This window comes from Lacerta agilis, chromosome 3 (assembly GCF_009819535.1).
Source record: "Lacerta agilis isolate rLacAgi1 chromosome 3, rLacAgi1.pri, whole genome shotgun sequence".
In the NCBI taxonomy this organism is placed as follows: Eukaryota; Metazoa; Chordata; class Lepidosauria; order Squamata; family Lacertidae; genus Lacerta; species Lacerta agilis.
Window position 1 is genome coordinate 36,344,867 of NC_046314.1, and position 17,829 is coordinate 36,362,695.

Below are 17,829 nucleotides of genomic sequence, written 5' to 3' on the forward strand. Positions count from 1 at the left end.
TTGTTTCATAAAACAAATGACAGCATTTATTCAATAGCAAATATTCAGATTGACAAACCAGTTTCACGTAAAACAACTTCCATATACATAGCAATTTAATAATTTAAGATCATTGGTCTGGGTTCTTACAATCTGGAAAAACTTCAGTGAAAATTTGCAAGAAGGGGACGTCCCCCACATCCCACCGCAAGCAAGCTGTAACAGACTTGCATGACACTTCAAGTTTCTTTCGCTGACCCTCAAGTACTTGAGTTCAGGAGCTCAAACATCTTCTGAATTAAATTTAATGCTTCTTCCCCAATTAGGAATGTTAAACGGGGTTGAACCCTTGCTTTTAACCAGAGATGGACATTTCTGTACCGATACAGACAGCTGCTCCTGCCTTTGAGACAGAAGCTCTTCATTTCTGTAGGAGCCACGCTAAGAGTTTTAGACCACACAAGGTGCTGGGCATAGAACAGCTGCACGCGGAAGAATTTAAAGCAAGACTTGCATAGGCAGCGGTTGTTTCCATGTGGGGGAAAAGCGGCTTTAATGTAAGGAAGAAGCCTTTTGCTGCTGCACACGTTCACATGGCAAGCACACCTGTTGGAACATACGGCGAAGCTTGAACGTGAAGCTGGGCTCAGGGAGCAAATTGCACAGGTTTAATACAGCAAACATTTCAGCCGTGAACACAAAAGCCCATGCGCACCATGCGTGACAAAAAACAACAACAAACCACCAGGCAGGCCTCTTCCCCTTCTGAAAGCACCAGCACACCTGACATCCTTGAAGCGTGAAGCTACTCTATCCTAAACACGTTCTCGCCAGGCAGTCTATACACGGTATGGACATGTTACAAAGCACACAAGCAGCAGATGCATTAGGTGAGGAAAGACTAAATGCGCATCATGGCACCTGTCCAGCCAGAGGCCAAGCCTCAAAAAGTCCTCTAGGCAGCACTGTTTTACATAGGTAACTTTTTTATAGCCATTATCTTCAAGTTAATCCACTGTAAGGGAAAACAAAACGCTTCATATATACTTATGCATTCTGTGTCAGAAGCAACTTTTTTTTTTTTTTAACCAGGGCTAGAGCTTTCAAAAGCTGTGTCCGCTCTGGACTGGCCTTGATGCACATGCAGTACATGTGGTTTGGAGAGGCGGGATTAGTTGGGAATGTCTGCACTGTTGTTCCGGTTCCCGTACTTGTGATGAATGATTAGCAGCACTACTCCGAGGAAAAAGCAAATGGAGCCGACGGTGATGTAGGCGATTCCAAGAAATGGGTTCTTGCCCCCCATCCATGAAATGGTGCTCAAGATCATCCGTTTTCGCCCGTCAAAACTATGCACAGGATAATCTGATTCGGGTATAGGAAAAACATTCGCCAACAATGACTGGCTGGCATCACAGTGCTAACAAGAAAGCTTCATATTGGCACAATGGAGATTGCATTATTTAAAAACAAACAAACAGCAAGTGTTCTGAAGAATATGCTGTATCGTAGTCAAGGCTTGATAGCCAGGGGACACTTTATTACTCAAAATATGAGACAACAACAAAACTGGGAAGTAAATTACTCAGAGACAAGTCTACAGGCTGAAGAGGTTTCAAGACAAGGAAACCAACGGGCAGAGGGGGCTACCAAAGATGTAGATAATATTTGAACCATGACTATTGTTAAAGCAGCAATGAAGCTATGTGTCTCTTTACTTTTGAAGGTTTTTTGTTGCTGTTGTTTTTTTGCACGAAGATAGACGGCCAGACCTCCTATTCCAAAAGCCACATGCAGAATTTATCAAAGAAAACCCCTATGGGCTTTGACCTGGTAGGAAACTAGTACAAGAACCAGTAATTAGCAACTCAATGCACCCACCCTTCTCCATTCAATAGCCTTGTGCCATTCAGCCATAGCTTACCTGCTAAAATTGCATCAGCACCACCACTGGGCTGAGCAAAGCCTTGGAGCTCTCCCCTCCTCACAAGGTCATGCTGGCCCTCCAAATACCTCTCAAACGCCCCTCCTCATCCAGTCAGCCTAAATATAAAGGTGTTCCTTTTCCTAATAACCAAAAAGGTCACCACCTTCTATTCCACCTCTACATGAGCTGCAAATGCTGAGTAAAGAGCTAATTTAACTACTCAAAAGTACGGAACACCAGCATTGCAGATTTAAGTAACAGTGGCAAAGAGTGAACGAAGCTGACACAAAGAATAGCAGGCCTCAGTAAGTTGGCCCCTTTGCCCTACCGAGGACACTGTTTTCTACTCCAGGAGAGGGTGCCGAGAAGCAGAAGTCTGCCATGGAGATCCCCTCAAAAGGACCTTATGTTTGACCTAATTCTTGGTAAAGATCGCAAGGTGTGAGAATTATACACAGGGATTGCTTTCTATTTGGGGTGTGTAGAAAACTACATTCCCTTTGGTTGGTTGGGACCAGAAGTGCAGGGGGCACATCCTTCTCTCCCCTCTCCACATGGGATGCTGGGGGGGGGGGAAGCAGGTGTTTCTGGCCAGAGGTCTGAACTGATTACTTGCAGGGGACGTCTGACATGAAGCCAAGGGCCACAGATCAGCCAACCCTGCTGTCAACGCAACCTTTTAAAAATAATAATATGCGGATTGAGACAATTTTGTGCATGCTCCTATTGTGACCTTTGTAGATTTTTCATTCAGCCCTAAAATAGTTCTTATCAGCCTGCTATGCTACCAACAGTTACCTACTGTATTTAATGACTTCAAGGTTTACAAGAAACTTCAATAAAAGACGATTACTTGGTTTACTGACTGCAATTTCTTAGACCATTTAATAAAAGGATACTGTATGCTATTTCCAAGGAATAATTCCCAGCTGGTAGAGTAGGCCGTAAGGTATCAGGTCTCTCTATAAGGCGATATAGCTTCCGAAATGTAGGCAGCGCTGCAGTACGCATCCACACAATGAAGTCTTCATTGATGAATCCATTGTTGTCTACATCCGTGTCTAGCTCATACACTGGTTTGGGCCAGTTGACAGGTTTTGCTGTGCCTTAAAAACAAAAAAGCAAAGCATTGATATGAGATTATGATTTTTCTTAAAAAACATGCATCTTGGGAAACACAGCCAAGCAATCAAACACAAGCATAGTTGCTCTGAAATAATTTGGGAGTGGGGTGGAGAGAGTCAAGAGGTATGAACATATTAGCAGAACAAGAAGAAAGCCAGTATTAAACTGTTTGAATAGAATTTTTAGACATTTGGAAGGAGAGAGAATCAAGCAAAGCAAACCCATAAATGAGCTGACATACAAGAATGTACATCTAACTTTTGTTTACAGTTTCCCCAAAAACTTGTACTAATCAATACAGTGTATCCCATTCAAAACACGCTTAGATTACAGATATCTAAAAACTTAGATACATTTAATTTGCGTGCCTTCAGCTTTATGAGCTTGGCAAATTTTCTTTTAAAAATTAAGAAGGGGGCAGAAAGGGGACCATCACCTGGAGGAAAAAAGACTTTAGCAATCCCATCCACAACTGAACCCAATGTGTTTTGACTATACGCAATTCTGGCTTTATGCTTGCACTATCCTTGGATTGTAACCCACACATAAACTGAGAATTGGCTCTTTTATTATTTTCCTGGAAAAATAATTCAATTTCTACTTCATCCTCCACAATGATACCTTCCCAGGAAGGTCTCAATCCAGACTTGGAGTCTTTACGTTATCTCATACATGGGCCAATTCATTGTGTTATCATTTTACCTTGGAAAAGTACTGTCAGATTCTTTGTAGCTCCAGAAGGATTCCTGAATTTCACATTTTTGTCTGTCCACCAAGCAATTCCTTGTTTAGTCAAAGGAATGGGTGTATATTTGGTTTCATTACGTTCAATACGATACAGTGTCAATGTATCTAGAAGGAAAAACAAATAGACGTGCATCACTTTCAAGGTTCATTTTCACATTCCATGCCTGCTGTATCCAAAAGCTTCAATTCATCATATACAAAACCTGAGTTCAGATAAGTCATCAAATTCTGCATGTAGATGCTATATCATGGTGCATAAGCACAGAATATACAACTTTGTTTAAAAAAAAAGAGCAATGCCATGTCTTTATTTACACATATGCACACACTCATAACTTGAAAGATAATATAGACTGTCAGTCCAGTCTAAAAGTCCTCCCCCATCACAGGCTGCTGAAGTGTCCCAGAAGCCTCAGTGTGACACATAACAGAGCCAACCGGTTTATGGAAATTAGCATGGCAGCCATTTTTAGGAAGCTGCCTTGTACCAAGTCAGAGCATTGGTCCAGCTACCTCAGCATTGTCTGCGGTGATTGGCTGTAGCACTCCAGGGCTTCAGGCAGAAGCCTTACCCAGCCCAACCTGGAGATGTCAGGGACTGGACCTGGGATAAGGTGCATGGAGCTATGACCGCTCCTGCCGTAAGATGTGTAAATGCTTAAGAAATCTAACTGCTGTGGACAAGGCTTCAATCAGCACTACTGGGGTGGGGGAATGTGCAGTGCTCTCTTCAGGTACCTCAATCTATGTGCATGCACTGTTGATGGGAAGTGTGAGAGCTTAATAGATATCTCCTTGCTTTCATTCAAAATCTAACACAATATTTATATCATGTTTACAAAATCATACCATTAAACATGCTGTTGGCAATAGCACCACACGGAGCAATAGGCTTGTCCCCGCTGGTGCGGTAAGGCTCACATTCCTTGCTGGGGTGCTAATTGGTAAAAAAGAAAAGTCAATCTTGATTACACTCTAGTCAGAAATATAATCGACACATCAGACTGCCTAGCCGATACCACAACATCCCTTCCTCCTACTTTCCTTTGCAGAAAAATAAAATAAAAAATACGGTTTCAAGTTACAGGACGAAATGTTTTGGCAAACACACCAACAACTCTAAAGCATCCAGTCAGCAGCTGCCTGCAATTAACACTACAAGTCCCAGTTCTGCAAGATAAATAAAGTTACAAAAGAGAAAGTCAATATGCTGCACTAGGGTTTCATAGTTAGTGATTTAAGGATAGATCTGGAAGGAAGACTAGGAAGGGTATTGTAATTGGGAAGGCAAGCTTTTTGTGTTTTTATATTGTAAACTGCCCTGTGCTCCTTGGATGCAAGGTGGAAAGAAATTAATGTAACCACTCTTGAATGTAACCACAAGTTATAGAGAAAGCAGTTGGGCACACTATTAGTATATCAAACACTGTAAAAGCTGAAGGATGTTTACATTTTCTCTTTTTTTCCTTCCTTTTTTCCCTCCCTCCCCTTCCCGCTCTCCAGTGTTTACGTTTTCAATGAATTCACATCTTGCTGCTTGACTACTAGTAACCAAAATAATGATTACAGAGATAATGACCAATTTTAATTCGAGCCATTTGCTTCTAGTAAATAAGAGAAAACAGACATTTATCTTCTAATCTGAAAATGTAATCTCTCTCTGAATTGTGGCTGTAACATGACATCTTAAAAGAGGGTGCTGCTCTTCTAAACACACCCAAAGAACACACAGCCCACATAGGCTTCATTCTGCATGGCAGAATGAGGTTATGCAAGTGCATTATTCCCCCTCTTTGCCTAATCTTTTTATAGCTATCTAATCACACAATTCTTGCTGTGAAGGACACATTGAGTAGCCTACAATCTCATCAGAGAGAGAGAGAGAGAGAGAGTTGACACACTCTCAAATGTCCTTTGCTATAGCTACTCACTACCAAGAAGGAAGAATAGTATCTGGACACTCATCAAAAATAGCACTATTTCCTGCCCACACCCAGCAAGCAATTCATTTATTTGGACATTTATATCTTGCCTAGCTATGATAAACATCAATGACAGAATATATAAATAAAACTTTAAAAACTAACATATAAACAGTAGTAATACAAACTATCTACTCTGAAAATCTTTAAAGTAGATATAAAATTCTTATAGCCAACTGCTTCTATAAATCTATCATCAGCTTATTGAATTAAAAAACAGCTTGGACAGTCAGTGAGGCTTAGAATGTTCCCATTTTCTTTTCATCAGATGCCAAAGGAAACAAGGAGTTACAGTAGCAGCCAACCTTAGCACCCAGCGGTAAGAGGTTCTCTCAAGCACACTCCAAGAAACAGTGGATGGGAATACCGTATTTTTCTGTCTATAAGACGCCCCCATGTATAAGATGCCCCCTGTTTTGGGGGACTCAGATTTAAGAAAATGGAGGGATATATCCGTGTATAAGACGCCCCCCCCCCCAATTTTTGACATTATTTTTAGGGAGAAAACCTAGTCTTATAAACGGAAAAATACAGTATTTTCAAAGACCAATAAGGAAAAGTTTGCCCAATAAGAAGCTAACATGGTATGCCTTAAGACAGAGGGAGACTGGAATGCTGCAATTAATGTGAAAGTAAGCGTTCTGAAGTAGTTTCTACATATCAGGTATAGTATACTAGGCAGCAGACAAGATACAGCGCCCCAAAGCAGCCTAACTTCTTATTTAAGGTCAACTAAAAATGATTTAAAAAACCCTTAAGGAATCAAACACACAGGGATGATTTCCATCATATGGATTCTCAGTGGAAGGGGGCTCCCCCCCCACTACATTCCAAGATTTCACTGGAGAGCACAGGAGTGAATGACAATGTTGCCTTCCATCAGCTTTTTTCCACCTGCAGCTCATAAGCTTTCTCAGTGATATAAGTGGCACCTTGTGCAGGCTTATTTAACACACATAGGGAGAGGGAATGGATGGTGGACAGGAGTGAAACAGTGAAGCCTACGTAGCGTTTAATTATGACAACATAAAAAAGACACCAAATGTCAATCTGTGCATTTTCCCTTTAACATTTAAAAAGCTATCGTGTTTTACGTATCAGAAGCCAGAAACAATGTCATTATATGCAAAGAGTTTCACTTACATGTAAAGAATTGTTATCTCCATTTAGCTGGCTGTCATCCCGAGACTTCACATAGCGACGATGGTTTTGATAAAAGTTGGACAGTCCATAGTACATAAACACATTGCTCTGCAATACACAAATTAAGATGCTTCACCAATGTGCACAGTTAATGGTGGCTTCAGATGAAACAAAAAGCCTTTTTCAAATGCTACAATGAATATCTGGTTGCGGGAGGAGATTGTGGGACAGGATTACATCTTCAATCTCTTAGAGCAAAGGTTTTCAACCTTTTTGAGTCCACAGCTCCCTTAACCAACTACTTTCTTTCTGCGGCACCCCCTGTGGGGCTCTGGAGCCCAGTTATGTCACCCCTTGCCTGTGGAGCTGGCAGCTTCTCACACTTTTTTCAAACACTTTCCCTTGTGGAGTGTCCCCTTAGCCTCCTCTCCTCTCCTTGGGAGTCCTCTGGGCAGCAGCTACTGCTGTCCCTGGTCTCTGAGCTGCCCCCACCCAAAGAGTGGTGCTTCCCAGAGGCACCATTCACCTGCAGAGCTTATAGCCAGGGCTGCTGCACTAAACAGCTGTGCAAGCCTTTGGGAGGCAGAGACACGAGGGGGCATCAGAGGAGGGAGGGAAAGAGAGGGACAGAGGCCAGTGTTGCCCGCGGCATGCCTACCATCATTCAAGGCACCCCAGGATGAAAACCACTGTCTTAGAGCGAGTTTTGTTAATACAGTGGTACCTCGGGTTACAGGTTACAGACTCCACTAACCCAGAAATAGTACCTCGGGTTAAGAACTTTGCTTCAGGATGAGAACAGAAATTGTGCAGCGGCGGCACAGCAGCAGCGGGAGGCCCCATTAGCTAAAGTGGTACCTCAGGTTAAGAACAGTTTCAGGTTAAGAACGGACCTCCAGAACGAATTAATTTCTTAACCAGAGGTACAACTGTAATGCTGTATCCTGTACATTCCAATACCATTGCAGTATGTCCACTGGTTTATTTGATTTTGAATTTCTTCTTACTACTAAACCAGCTGTTGAGATTTTTTCCAAACCATTCTCATTTACCATGAATAGTATTTACCTACGTTTTACTTAGAGCAGAAAATGAAATTAATGAACCTAACTTAGTCATGGTCATAAAATTCAATGGGACTACCCTGGGTAAAACTTAGCTGAATACCACCCAAAACCTTTAGGATGTCCCATTATACATATATATATATATATATATATATATATATATATATATATATATATATATATATATATATGGTATTGCAGACAGTCTGCAATGTGGAAAGAGGCCGGTATGAAATAATTCCAATTAAGAGTTGTAAATGAGCACAGACAGACACAGTTATTTTGCCATATATACACACATATAAGGTAACATACCTCAAATGGTTGATCCAGTGTAAAGTGTATGGTGCACGTGCAAGAAGGTGTATTGTTCCAGGACACATTTAAACACTTGTGGCAGGGACTACCTGGCTCTGTTCCTGTATAATCAATCTGCAGAGAAAGGACAGATAAAAAGAAAGAGAAGAAAAAAAGTTTACTATAAAATACAAGAGCACAAAACCACAAACATAAAGAAAGCTGATTCACTGCTGAAGCCAAAGTTGTTGACTACAGTAATCAATAGATACTGCATCAAATGTGGATCATGTTTTGAGGGCTGGCTATGCAGACATTTTATGGTGGTGGCATCTAGGCCATAGCACACTTGAAGGCACTACAAGAAACCATCTAAGTTTCTACATGACCCAACTGTAGAAGTCCAAAGAGACGCCTGCTTTGAGCCAACCCCACTCTTTAGATTTCTGAGAAAGCAAGATTTATATGCTGTAAAATAAATAAGAAAATGTAGGTGTTTTAAACCTATCTATCTATCTATCTATCTATCTGGTCCTTGGTATGCCACAAAGTTATTGGCAGGAACTTTCATTTAAGATGTATCTTAGAACAGTTTAAAGAGCTTCTTCCAATAGCTGCCCAGTTTGGGGAAGACAGCTTAGCTGGCACTTCATAATGGGATGATCTTTGGTGCAGTTCATTGCCTCTTGTCTAAATCTTCAAAACAGTTCCACAGTTTAAGTGGAATCACTCCCAGACCTCATGACTTTACAGGGGCATCTGAGCATGAGGGAAAAGATGAAGAACAAGTTGCCCACTCCTGGCTTAAAGAAATCTCATTTTCATGCTTATCCCAAGATGCTTCTCTCTGGGAAGCTGACATACATGCAGTCTTGGAGGTGCTGACAAAATCTCACCACTTCATAATTTATTTAAAATGAAAGCTTCACTTTTGTTTTCTGGTGTGGATAATATCAGGGCTACATTATTAGTAGAAAATCAGGAACTACACACACAAGTTTTACCAAAAGAGGACAATATAAAACAGCAAGTCAATGGTACTTCCTAGTTTTGTCTTTAACACCTTAAACTCTTAAAATATTTGCAGTGGGTTTTTAATATTTTCAGAAACGTTGACTGATATTCTGCTTAAATGATGGTACTAAGAGAGGGAAGAAAACCTGTGCTGGTCCATTATATTTTTGTATAATGGTCCATTATATTTTTGTCCTAAAGCAAATCTAAAACAAGGTCTCATTTTAGTAACCATACTGGAGCTAGCAACATCTCAATATTGACAGATTTGCTTTGTATCCTTAAACATGGAAACAAAGGTGCTTATTTTTAGAAAGCTATTAACAGCGCACAGTGAGTAAGGAAGGACATTAAGTACATGTCAACCTTGTCTGGTTTTAAAGCAGTTCAGAGTTTAAAGACGAGTATCTCCCATAATTAGAGACCAATACAGAGTATTTGTTCAGGATTACTATTATGAACTTACATCACATTAGATCTGTCCCCTATTTGTTTTCTATATATGTATTCAGTTTGAAGCAAAACAACTGTGTATTTAGTCCTAAAGAATGGTAAATTTACATAATCTGAATAAGAATTTTGAGACTGTTGTTCCATAGTCTCTCTTAACACTCAAACCATCAATGTATACCATAGCAATGCTCCCCCTTTAAACGTTTGTTTGCCACAGCAATAATGTATGCTTGCTGCAGCAACAAAAAAGAGCACATTTAGCAATGTATCCAGGTTTTGGCCCAAGCTATAAAGACTGGATTAATTAAAATACTTGAAGTCTGCACTGATAGAAAACTACCACTACATCTGTATATCTTTTTGTTCAACTTTGGCATATTCATTATGGGCTGCATCATGCACTGCACATGTCGACTACCCTTTCCTATCCCTGGGCACAGCTCAAATCTGCTCCAGAAGGTCTCTTGGCCTTCAGAAGCAGATTTTGAAGATACTTGGAAAGGGATGGGGTGGGGCTGGGGGGTAGGTTGCAGGGAAGAATGTCATTATGCAAGCAAGACCTTCTTACATGTCTAGAATCATACCTGAACTGCCCCTCACACCAAAGGAATTTCGTTTAAATCCACTTCCCCATCTTATGGTAAAGGAGTCTTTTTGGGGGGAGTCACTTGAAAGCAAACCAACTTTTTTTTTTTTACAACAATCCAATAGAAAACAGAAGCAATAGTACCTTCACCCCACCCTCATCGGGATCATATACTTTTAGCTCATGATGCATTCTCCACCTCCAATTTTTTCAAGCAATATGCCAAGTTTGGTTTTAAGAGTCTTGCTTCCCTTTCCTGAACATTTCTTGCATTTCAAGTCACCTTTGCAATTCTAAAAATAGAAGCCTTGGTGCCCATTTTGTGGCAAGGCCACTTCCCCTAAGCTCTACATTTGCCCATGACTTGCTACGAGCAGGAAATACTGGAGATGGGATGAAATGCATCCAAACCAAGAGCCACTGCAAGATACAAAGCCACTGGGTGGAGTGGAGTTTGCCCAAGGGCTAATTTCTTAAGACGCTGCTGTCCATTTGAGGCCCACAGGACTCTCAAATCAGAATATCAGAACTACAGTGGTACCTTGGGTTACATACGCTTCAGGTTACAGACTCTGCTAACCCAGAAATAACGCTTCAGGTTAAGAACTTTGCTTCAGGATAAGAACAGAAACTGTGCTCTGGCGGCGCAGCGGCAGCGGGAAGCCCCATTAGCTAAAGTGGTGCTTCAGGTTAAGAACAGTTTCAGGTTAAGAACGGACCTCCGGAACGAATTAAGTACTTAACCAGAGGTACCACTGTAATTAGCATTTCTGTGCAGCCATAAAAGTATGTACCGGTACCTGTCAATGCCTTTCTCAAGCTGCAATTATGTCAGTGTGCAGAAATACTGGTAATGCTGGGTGCATAGGGGCTACCTGCCTAATTGCTGTACCCACTGACATAGTAACACACACAGAAAACTATGGGTGGAAGAAGTAGTAAGAACTGCAACTGTAAATTCTTGAGATGATCAAACAGAATAATGTAGTTGTTTTTACTATACATTGATCAGCTACATATAAGACAAAGGAAGCCTCCCATAGGTTTCTATGCCTGTTGAATAGAATAAGGAAGTATTTGCCAATACATTCACTGGGCATTTCTCCCTCAATTATACCTACACACGCACCCCTAATAAAAAGGTGGGAAAGCCCTGCACCCATTATCATAATACGTAAAAAGTTTTATGCAGGTCTAGTACACTGTTCTGGTCAGCTGTCTGCATCTGGCCCACAATATTTCAGCTTTATTGGGGACAAAGGTGCAGCTTTGTGGTCTGAACATGAACATATGAATAATCCTGCTGGATCAGGCCAAAGGCCCATCTAGTCCAACATCCTCTTTTCATAATGGCCAACTAGATGCCTACAAGAAGTCCAAAAGCAGGACATGACCACAGCAGTATACTGACAGTGGAGGGAGAACATAGCCAAAGTTGCTAGTAGCAACTATCCCCCATGATTTTGTTGAATCTTCTCTTCAAGCCATCACTACATTTTGTGGGAGCACTACATCCCATATCTTGTGGGAGCAAATTCCATAGTTTAACTTTGTACTCTTGGGTATTTAATTGTGGGGGGCAAATCTTCTTTCTCAACTTGCATCAAAGTACAAAGAGTATTGGTCTTAAGTGGCTCTTAAGAGTGGCTTTAATTCCTCTTAATTGTAGCCCCCCCTCACTTATTTCAAAGAGTGCACTCTCCTGACATCAGTTCTTTTGCACTGTTGGTTTTACCCACTCACCCCTTTGTCCTATCACAGCCTGGCCTTATTTCTCCCTATTCATTCCTGCATTCCCTAATGTTTTTTTCCAGTCCCTTGCTACTTCTTGCTTCTCTTCTCCCTTCATCTCCCACACACATCTTCAGTACTTCCTTCTGGCTTAACCTGCATCGTCTTCCTCCTGCATCAGCCAAGCTTTATCTACAACAGAGCTTGCCAAATCAGCATTTCAAAACACCAGGAACTTGGCAGTAAACAGCAAAGCCAGAGGTTAACCAAAATGAAATGACATAGAATGAACAACACAACATTAAAAAGTAGAAAAAATACTCAGTGAACTTTCCTCAAGACACAACAACAGTCTCCACCAAAATACGCTTAAAGTGTACATGTCAACTTCAAAAATAATGACCACTCACAACTTAATAGCAGGTGATATAGGAAAAATAAAGTACGAAAAACTCCTAAGTTGATAACCCAGGGCTTGGCGAACCTGTGGCACCTGTTGTCAGACTCCAGCTCCCACCAGCCCTAGCCAACATAGCCAATGGTGAGAGATGCTGGGAGCTGTAGTACATCAACATCTGGAGAGTCATAGGTTCCCTAGCTCTGTGATAAACAGAGAACCAAGTACAGTGCTTACTAGTCTTTCAGACAACATCTGGCAACAAACTGTAGGTGTAGGGAATCTTTGGCCCTCCAGATGTTGCTGAACTATAATGCCCATCATCCCTGGCCACTGGTCATGCTTGCTGGGGCTGATCATAGCTGTAGTTCAGCAACTTCTGCAAGATCAAAGATTCCCCTGTCTTGGGGGGGGGGAGGCAGGGGTAAAAGCAACTGCTCCTTTATAAAAAGTTAAGATCCAATTGCAGAAGCAGTTTTTATTTTCTCTTGTTTTGCATTCTACTCAATACACCAGTAATGTACATTGTTGCTCATTTCTATTTGTATGCATTTTGTCCATCTTCAATATGCACTTTATGGAAACACTTCTGTTCTTTTGCATCCATTAGATCAATTACATTTTGGAAATAGTGAGTTGTCTCTGAAACGCCAAACAATATATTTCCTTAAACCAGAACTGCAAACAACGGTTACAAACTGTCCAACTTAACCCTCAAAGACCCATTTTCCTTTGAAACTCTTCTTCAGAGTAAAAGCCGGGGGCGGGGGCAGTACAACCATAACAGTTTTTATGGAATTTTATGGAGCTTCCCTGTTCCACAGGAAGTTGCTATAGTTGACAGTTCCTATACACCTCACACACTTCTCAAACCGATAAAACAACTAGGAACCATGAATTATACAGGCCTTAGGTTGTTAGTAAAGGCATTATCTGTGTAAGTGTTCCCCACATGCCTCTTTGTGTTTAGTGTACACATGCACTGACCCATGCCATGTAATATAAAACTCATCAGTGCCCAAGGTGCTTGCACTGCTAGTGCGCTAACACACCACAGGTGTGGAACAGCACACATGATATGCCTGCCCAGGTAACGGCTTTACCTACACCCTGGACAAGTCAGCCCAAAATGACAGAAAACGTGAATCGGCTCCAAGTTCCCACAGACACTGCAGCCACTAACCAGGCACCACCCGGAGGTTCTTGCCTACAATATTTGGGCACTGACAGAAGCTGTATCCCAACACCACCCAGAGACCACCAGGTTGGAGACAGATGCACTACTTTGTGCCCTTGCCATCCTCATCAAGTTCTTTGCATCATCACCACCACAAGCGCTTATTAATTGTTTCAAGGTGCTTGATGGTGCCAGACCTGCGATGATAAAAAAAAAACCTGCCCTATCCAGTTGGACGGCATATTTCTTCCACGTCGAAAGGGATAAAGTTGGAAGACATTTAAAGGATTTTTCTTTTTCTTTTTAAGGCTTCTATATACAGTAAGCCAAAATCAAAGTGTGTTGGTTTCCTTGTCGCCATGCCACTCACTGGCTTACAATGTTCCACCCCACGGCGCTTGCTCCCAAGAAGTGGGGGGCTGCCCCTTTCTCCTTCTGACAAGAGGGGGTGAGGACCTCGCGTGCCTCCAAAAGTGTGTGGGGGGTCACCCCTCTCATTGCCTGCCCGCCCCCGCTTACCTCGTACTCGCGGATGTTGTTGGAGGTGACGAAGATGCCGATGCCGATGGGGATGAAGATGAGGCCGATGACGAAGAAGGCGGGCAGGACGGTGCCGGCCGTGAGGATGGGCTGCCAGGCCGGCAGGCGCTGCTGCTTGAAGGCGGTGTTGTCGGGCTTTCGGCTCTTGACTCCGGCCCCACCGGCCACGCTGACCCCGACCCCGACTCCCCCCACGCCGCTGCTCCCGGGAACCTGCCCGTCCACCTCCTCCTTCGCGTTGAAGTTCATCGCCATGGAGAGTCTTCTGGGCTTCTGGGTCGAACGCTAAAGGGAAGCGAGGAGGAGGAGGAGGAGGAGGAGGCAGGAACTGACACTACGGAACCTCCACTCGCTCGGTATAAAAGTAGTTCGGACTGCGCTTGCGCAAGCACGCCGACGACGTCCAAACAAAGTGGGGTGGGGTGAAATTCCGAACGCCGCCGCCAGCGACTCCTTCTGGGCATGCCCTCTCCCGCATCGCCCGCACGAAGGCTCCCTGCTCATGCGCCGAGCGATGACGCGAACTTGTCGCGTAACTCTCGACTCCGGAACTAAGTCTGGTTCCAGCTCCTCCTCCTCTTCTCTCGACTCACACCCCCGCCCCCTTCGCCCGGGTCTTGATAGGGTTAAAGAACCAATGGGAGCGGCTTAACAAGTCAGACGGCCGGGAGCGATGCCGGAGACGCGCCTGTGTATTGAGTATCGGCTGGGTGGAAAGAAGGAGCGGACCCGCATGGAGCGTAATTGTACTTGAGTAATGCAAGGAATAATAGTGCGCAAGCAGAAACGCCTTGTTTGCATAAATAGTGTTGTTTGCAGCTTGCTTTTAACTATTTTGGATAGTTTTACATTATTTCATCTACTGTTTTTCAAATTGAATAAAAGTATGAGTAATGTGTCGTGTGTAAGTGATCTATGTGGGAAGCATATATTAATAACAACATATTGGAAATAAAATGAAGCCTTTGGAGGTTAGGAGGGAATAGTGAGTGTGGAGAAGCCATCTTGTCAATCATCTTGTCGCTAGCCGGTATCTGTCACCTTTTAAATTTCACTAACTTTTTGGCGAACGGAGATCAGTGCCGCAGATTTCAAAAAGCCACTGGATAAAACAAAACAGCTGCTTAAACGGAAGGGCAAAACCCCATAGAAGAGAGTGAATGGCCCTTCCAAGCATAGCTTTGGTGCGGTCATAGAGAAGGACCTGATTGTAGAAACACTTGACTTTAAGATCTTGGAAACATAGGGCTGATGCAAAACAAGCTATCAGACGGTATACACTCCACAGATGTAGAAATGTGGGTTAGAGTGTGGTGCTGATAACGCCAAGGTTGTAGGTTCAATCCCCATATAATAATAAATAAATAAATAAATAATTTATACTCTGCTCATCTGGCTGGGTTTCCCCAGCCACTCTGGGCTGCTACATATTCTGGCATCGCAGGGTCCCTTCCAACACTACAGTTCTGTGGTTCTATGCTTATCTCTTTGAGATGAACTGAAGTTAGGCAAAATCTGTCAGGACAGATTTATGGCTCCTATGGAAGGCTGGATTAATCTTGGTTATGAAGCATGAATTGGTGCAGAACATAATACAGTTCTTTTTAAATCAATGCTCCTGATAGGCCTACATCTTAATGGCAGAGAAAATAATTTGATGAAGAGCAGCCTTTCCCAGCAAACCACTCAATATTTGAGAGACCCCCCTTTATGCTCAACTGTGTTTGTAGATTGAAATATATTACCCTAGGATTCTCTCACACCAGAATATATCTGGTACGTAAAATCACCATATAGACACAACTCCAAATGAATCAATTTGTTAACATGCAGCCATTCAATAAAGAACAGGAAATGTTTCTACCCGAACTAGTGACTCAACATACCTATCTACTTCCTCTGTCTTGACCACCAGTCTATTTCTTTTTTAGTCCATTCCCTCTATCTCCTCTCACCTCATCTCCCTAATTCAGGGGTGGGAAACCTGAGGTATTCAGATATTGTTGGACTACAACTTCCATTACCCCTGACCATTGGCCATCCTGGCTGGGGCTGAGGGGAGCTAGAGTCCTATAGGCCACCCCCACTCCAATCCCCCTCTCATTTGACTCCCCCCACCTCTCATTCTAACTTTTGTCCTCTTCCTTCTCTTAACTTACTGCATTACAGTGAGTTTGCTTTTCTATCATGCTGAATTTGCAGAGAGAAAGAACAAAGGGGCTCCTCACCCGAGTCTGCTTTGTCTATTTTCATCTCCCCCACTACAGGTGAAGTACATGCAGTTTAACTGATGCAGGACAAGGAAAGCATTCCTTGCTCAATTTCCTTTGTATCTTATTTCTAAAGTGGATTCAGAGGCACTTTATTGGAAATCAGTATAGCCATAACATTGGCTTTTTTGAAAGGGTGGAAAGTTACACTGGCCTTCTACATCTGATTAGAGTCTTCCACTATCTTGTGTCATACCATGTAAAATTAGGGCTGTTTCCAATGTGAGACGTTATAGATAACCCCAAACTGCGCTTGCTGTAAGATGCTGGTCGATATCACCAAATAATAACCCAATAGGAATCTGTTTCACTAACAACTCGCACAGCCTGAAGACAAAACGCTCATCTTGGTGATGAAATAGGCATGCATGTGCCGCTGTTAAAGTGACCCTTACCAGCATCTTAGGGCACAGGTGCCTTAAGGCACACTATGGGGAGAAAGACCAGCATTGTAGTTCAGGAAATGGCACTTGCTCATTGGCTCCAGGTGTAAACACACTGCTGTTAGAATATTCCTGCTTTGTCATCTTTTGAGGAAAATATTGTGGGACAAGAGAAGACACCATTACAGTGGTACCTTGGGTTATGAACAGTCCTGCTTATGAAGGCTTTGGGTTACAAACTCCACAAACCCAGAAGTAGGTGTCCCGGGTTGCAAAGTTTGCCCCAGGATACGAACGCAATCCACTTCCGGGGCTGCAGGAGGCCTATGTAGGGAATGCACGCCTCGGGTTAAGAACAATTCAGGTTAAGAATGGACTTCCGGAATGAATTAAGTTTGTAACATGAGGTACCACTGTAATAAAAATCCAAAGCAAGTGAATCGCAGGGATGGAGGGGACTATGAATGTGTGGACAAGAATAGCAGTTATTGCTGCAGCATCAAAAGATTACTGGGAAACAAAGTGAGATTGTTTTTTAATGTTTATGATTTTCAAAGGAACAGAAAATTACAAACAACTCATTATGTACAAATCCAAACGTTTCTGAGGCCTACCTGAAGTAGGAATTTCAAGGCAGGCAGGTTGGATTATTTATCTCACTAGGAAGTTGAATTCCATACAAACACGCCTGTTGTCCTCCTCCTGGCATGTCCTTTTTCTTTAGGGGGAACTAAGTCTTCCTTGCTTCATTGGCATTTACTTTCACAGACGTTAACTACAGGCCCACTGACTTCACATATATCTAAAAAAATTATAGGTGTACACCTAAGAATGTGAAGTGTGGTTCATATTGCCACACAGCTACACTCAAGCAGCCAATCATGATTGGCTGCAGCTCCTTGTCAAGTGTACACTTGCTGGCAAACCTGGGTTTCCTGCTGTTTAAATATCAGCTGTTGTTTTGGTTTGGGTACTTTGCAGAAATATCCTGGCAACGTACTTGTACCGCAA

The 17,829-nt window shown here is 42.5% G+C and overlaps 1 protein-coding gene across 1 annotated transcript; it reads right to left on the reverse strand.

Annotated features, from left to right (window-relative positions):
* Positions 1–14,491, reverse strand: TMEM30A (transmembrane protein 30A). Its single transcript, XM_033143255.1, has 7 exons — positions 14,145–14,491; positions 8,286–8,402; positions 6,904–7,011; positions 4,628–4,715; positions 3,734–3,883; positions 2,806–3,012; positions 1–1,344 (listed from the first exon to the last, which is right to left on the reverse strand). The coding sequence occupies exons 1-7, from the start codon at positions 14,418–14,420 to the stop codon at positions 1,151–1,153; spliced, it is 1,140 nt and encodes a 379-aa protein (XP_032999146.1). The 5' UTR covers positions 14,421–14,491; the 3' UTR covers positions 1–1,150.
* Positions 14,492–17,829: the final 3,338 nt, after the last annotated feature.

Excerpts from the sequence above, each read along its gene's own strand:
- TMEM30A (XM_033143255.1), bottom strand. The coding sequence starts at position 14,420 with ATGGCGATGAACTTCAACGCGAAGGAGGAGGTGGACGGGCAGGTTCCC. Across the intron at positions 4,716-6,903 it reads GAGATAACAATTCTTTACAT|CACCCCAGCAAGGAATGTGA; the intron begins GTAAGTGAAACT and ends TTTACCAATTAG. Across the intron at positions 3,884-4,627 it reads TGCCAACAGCATGTTTAATG|ATACATTGACACTGTATCGT; the intron begins GTATGATTTTGT and ends TTTTCCTTCTAG.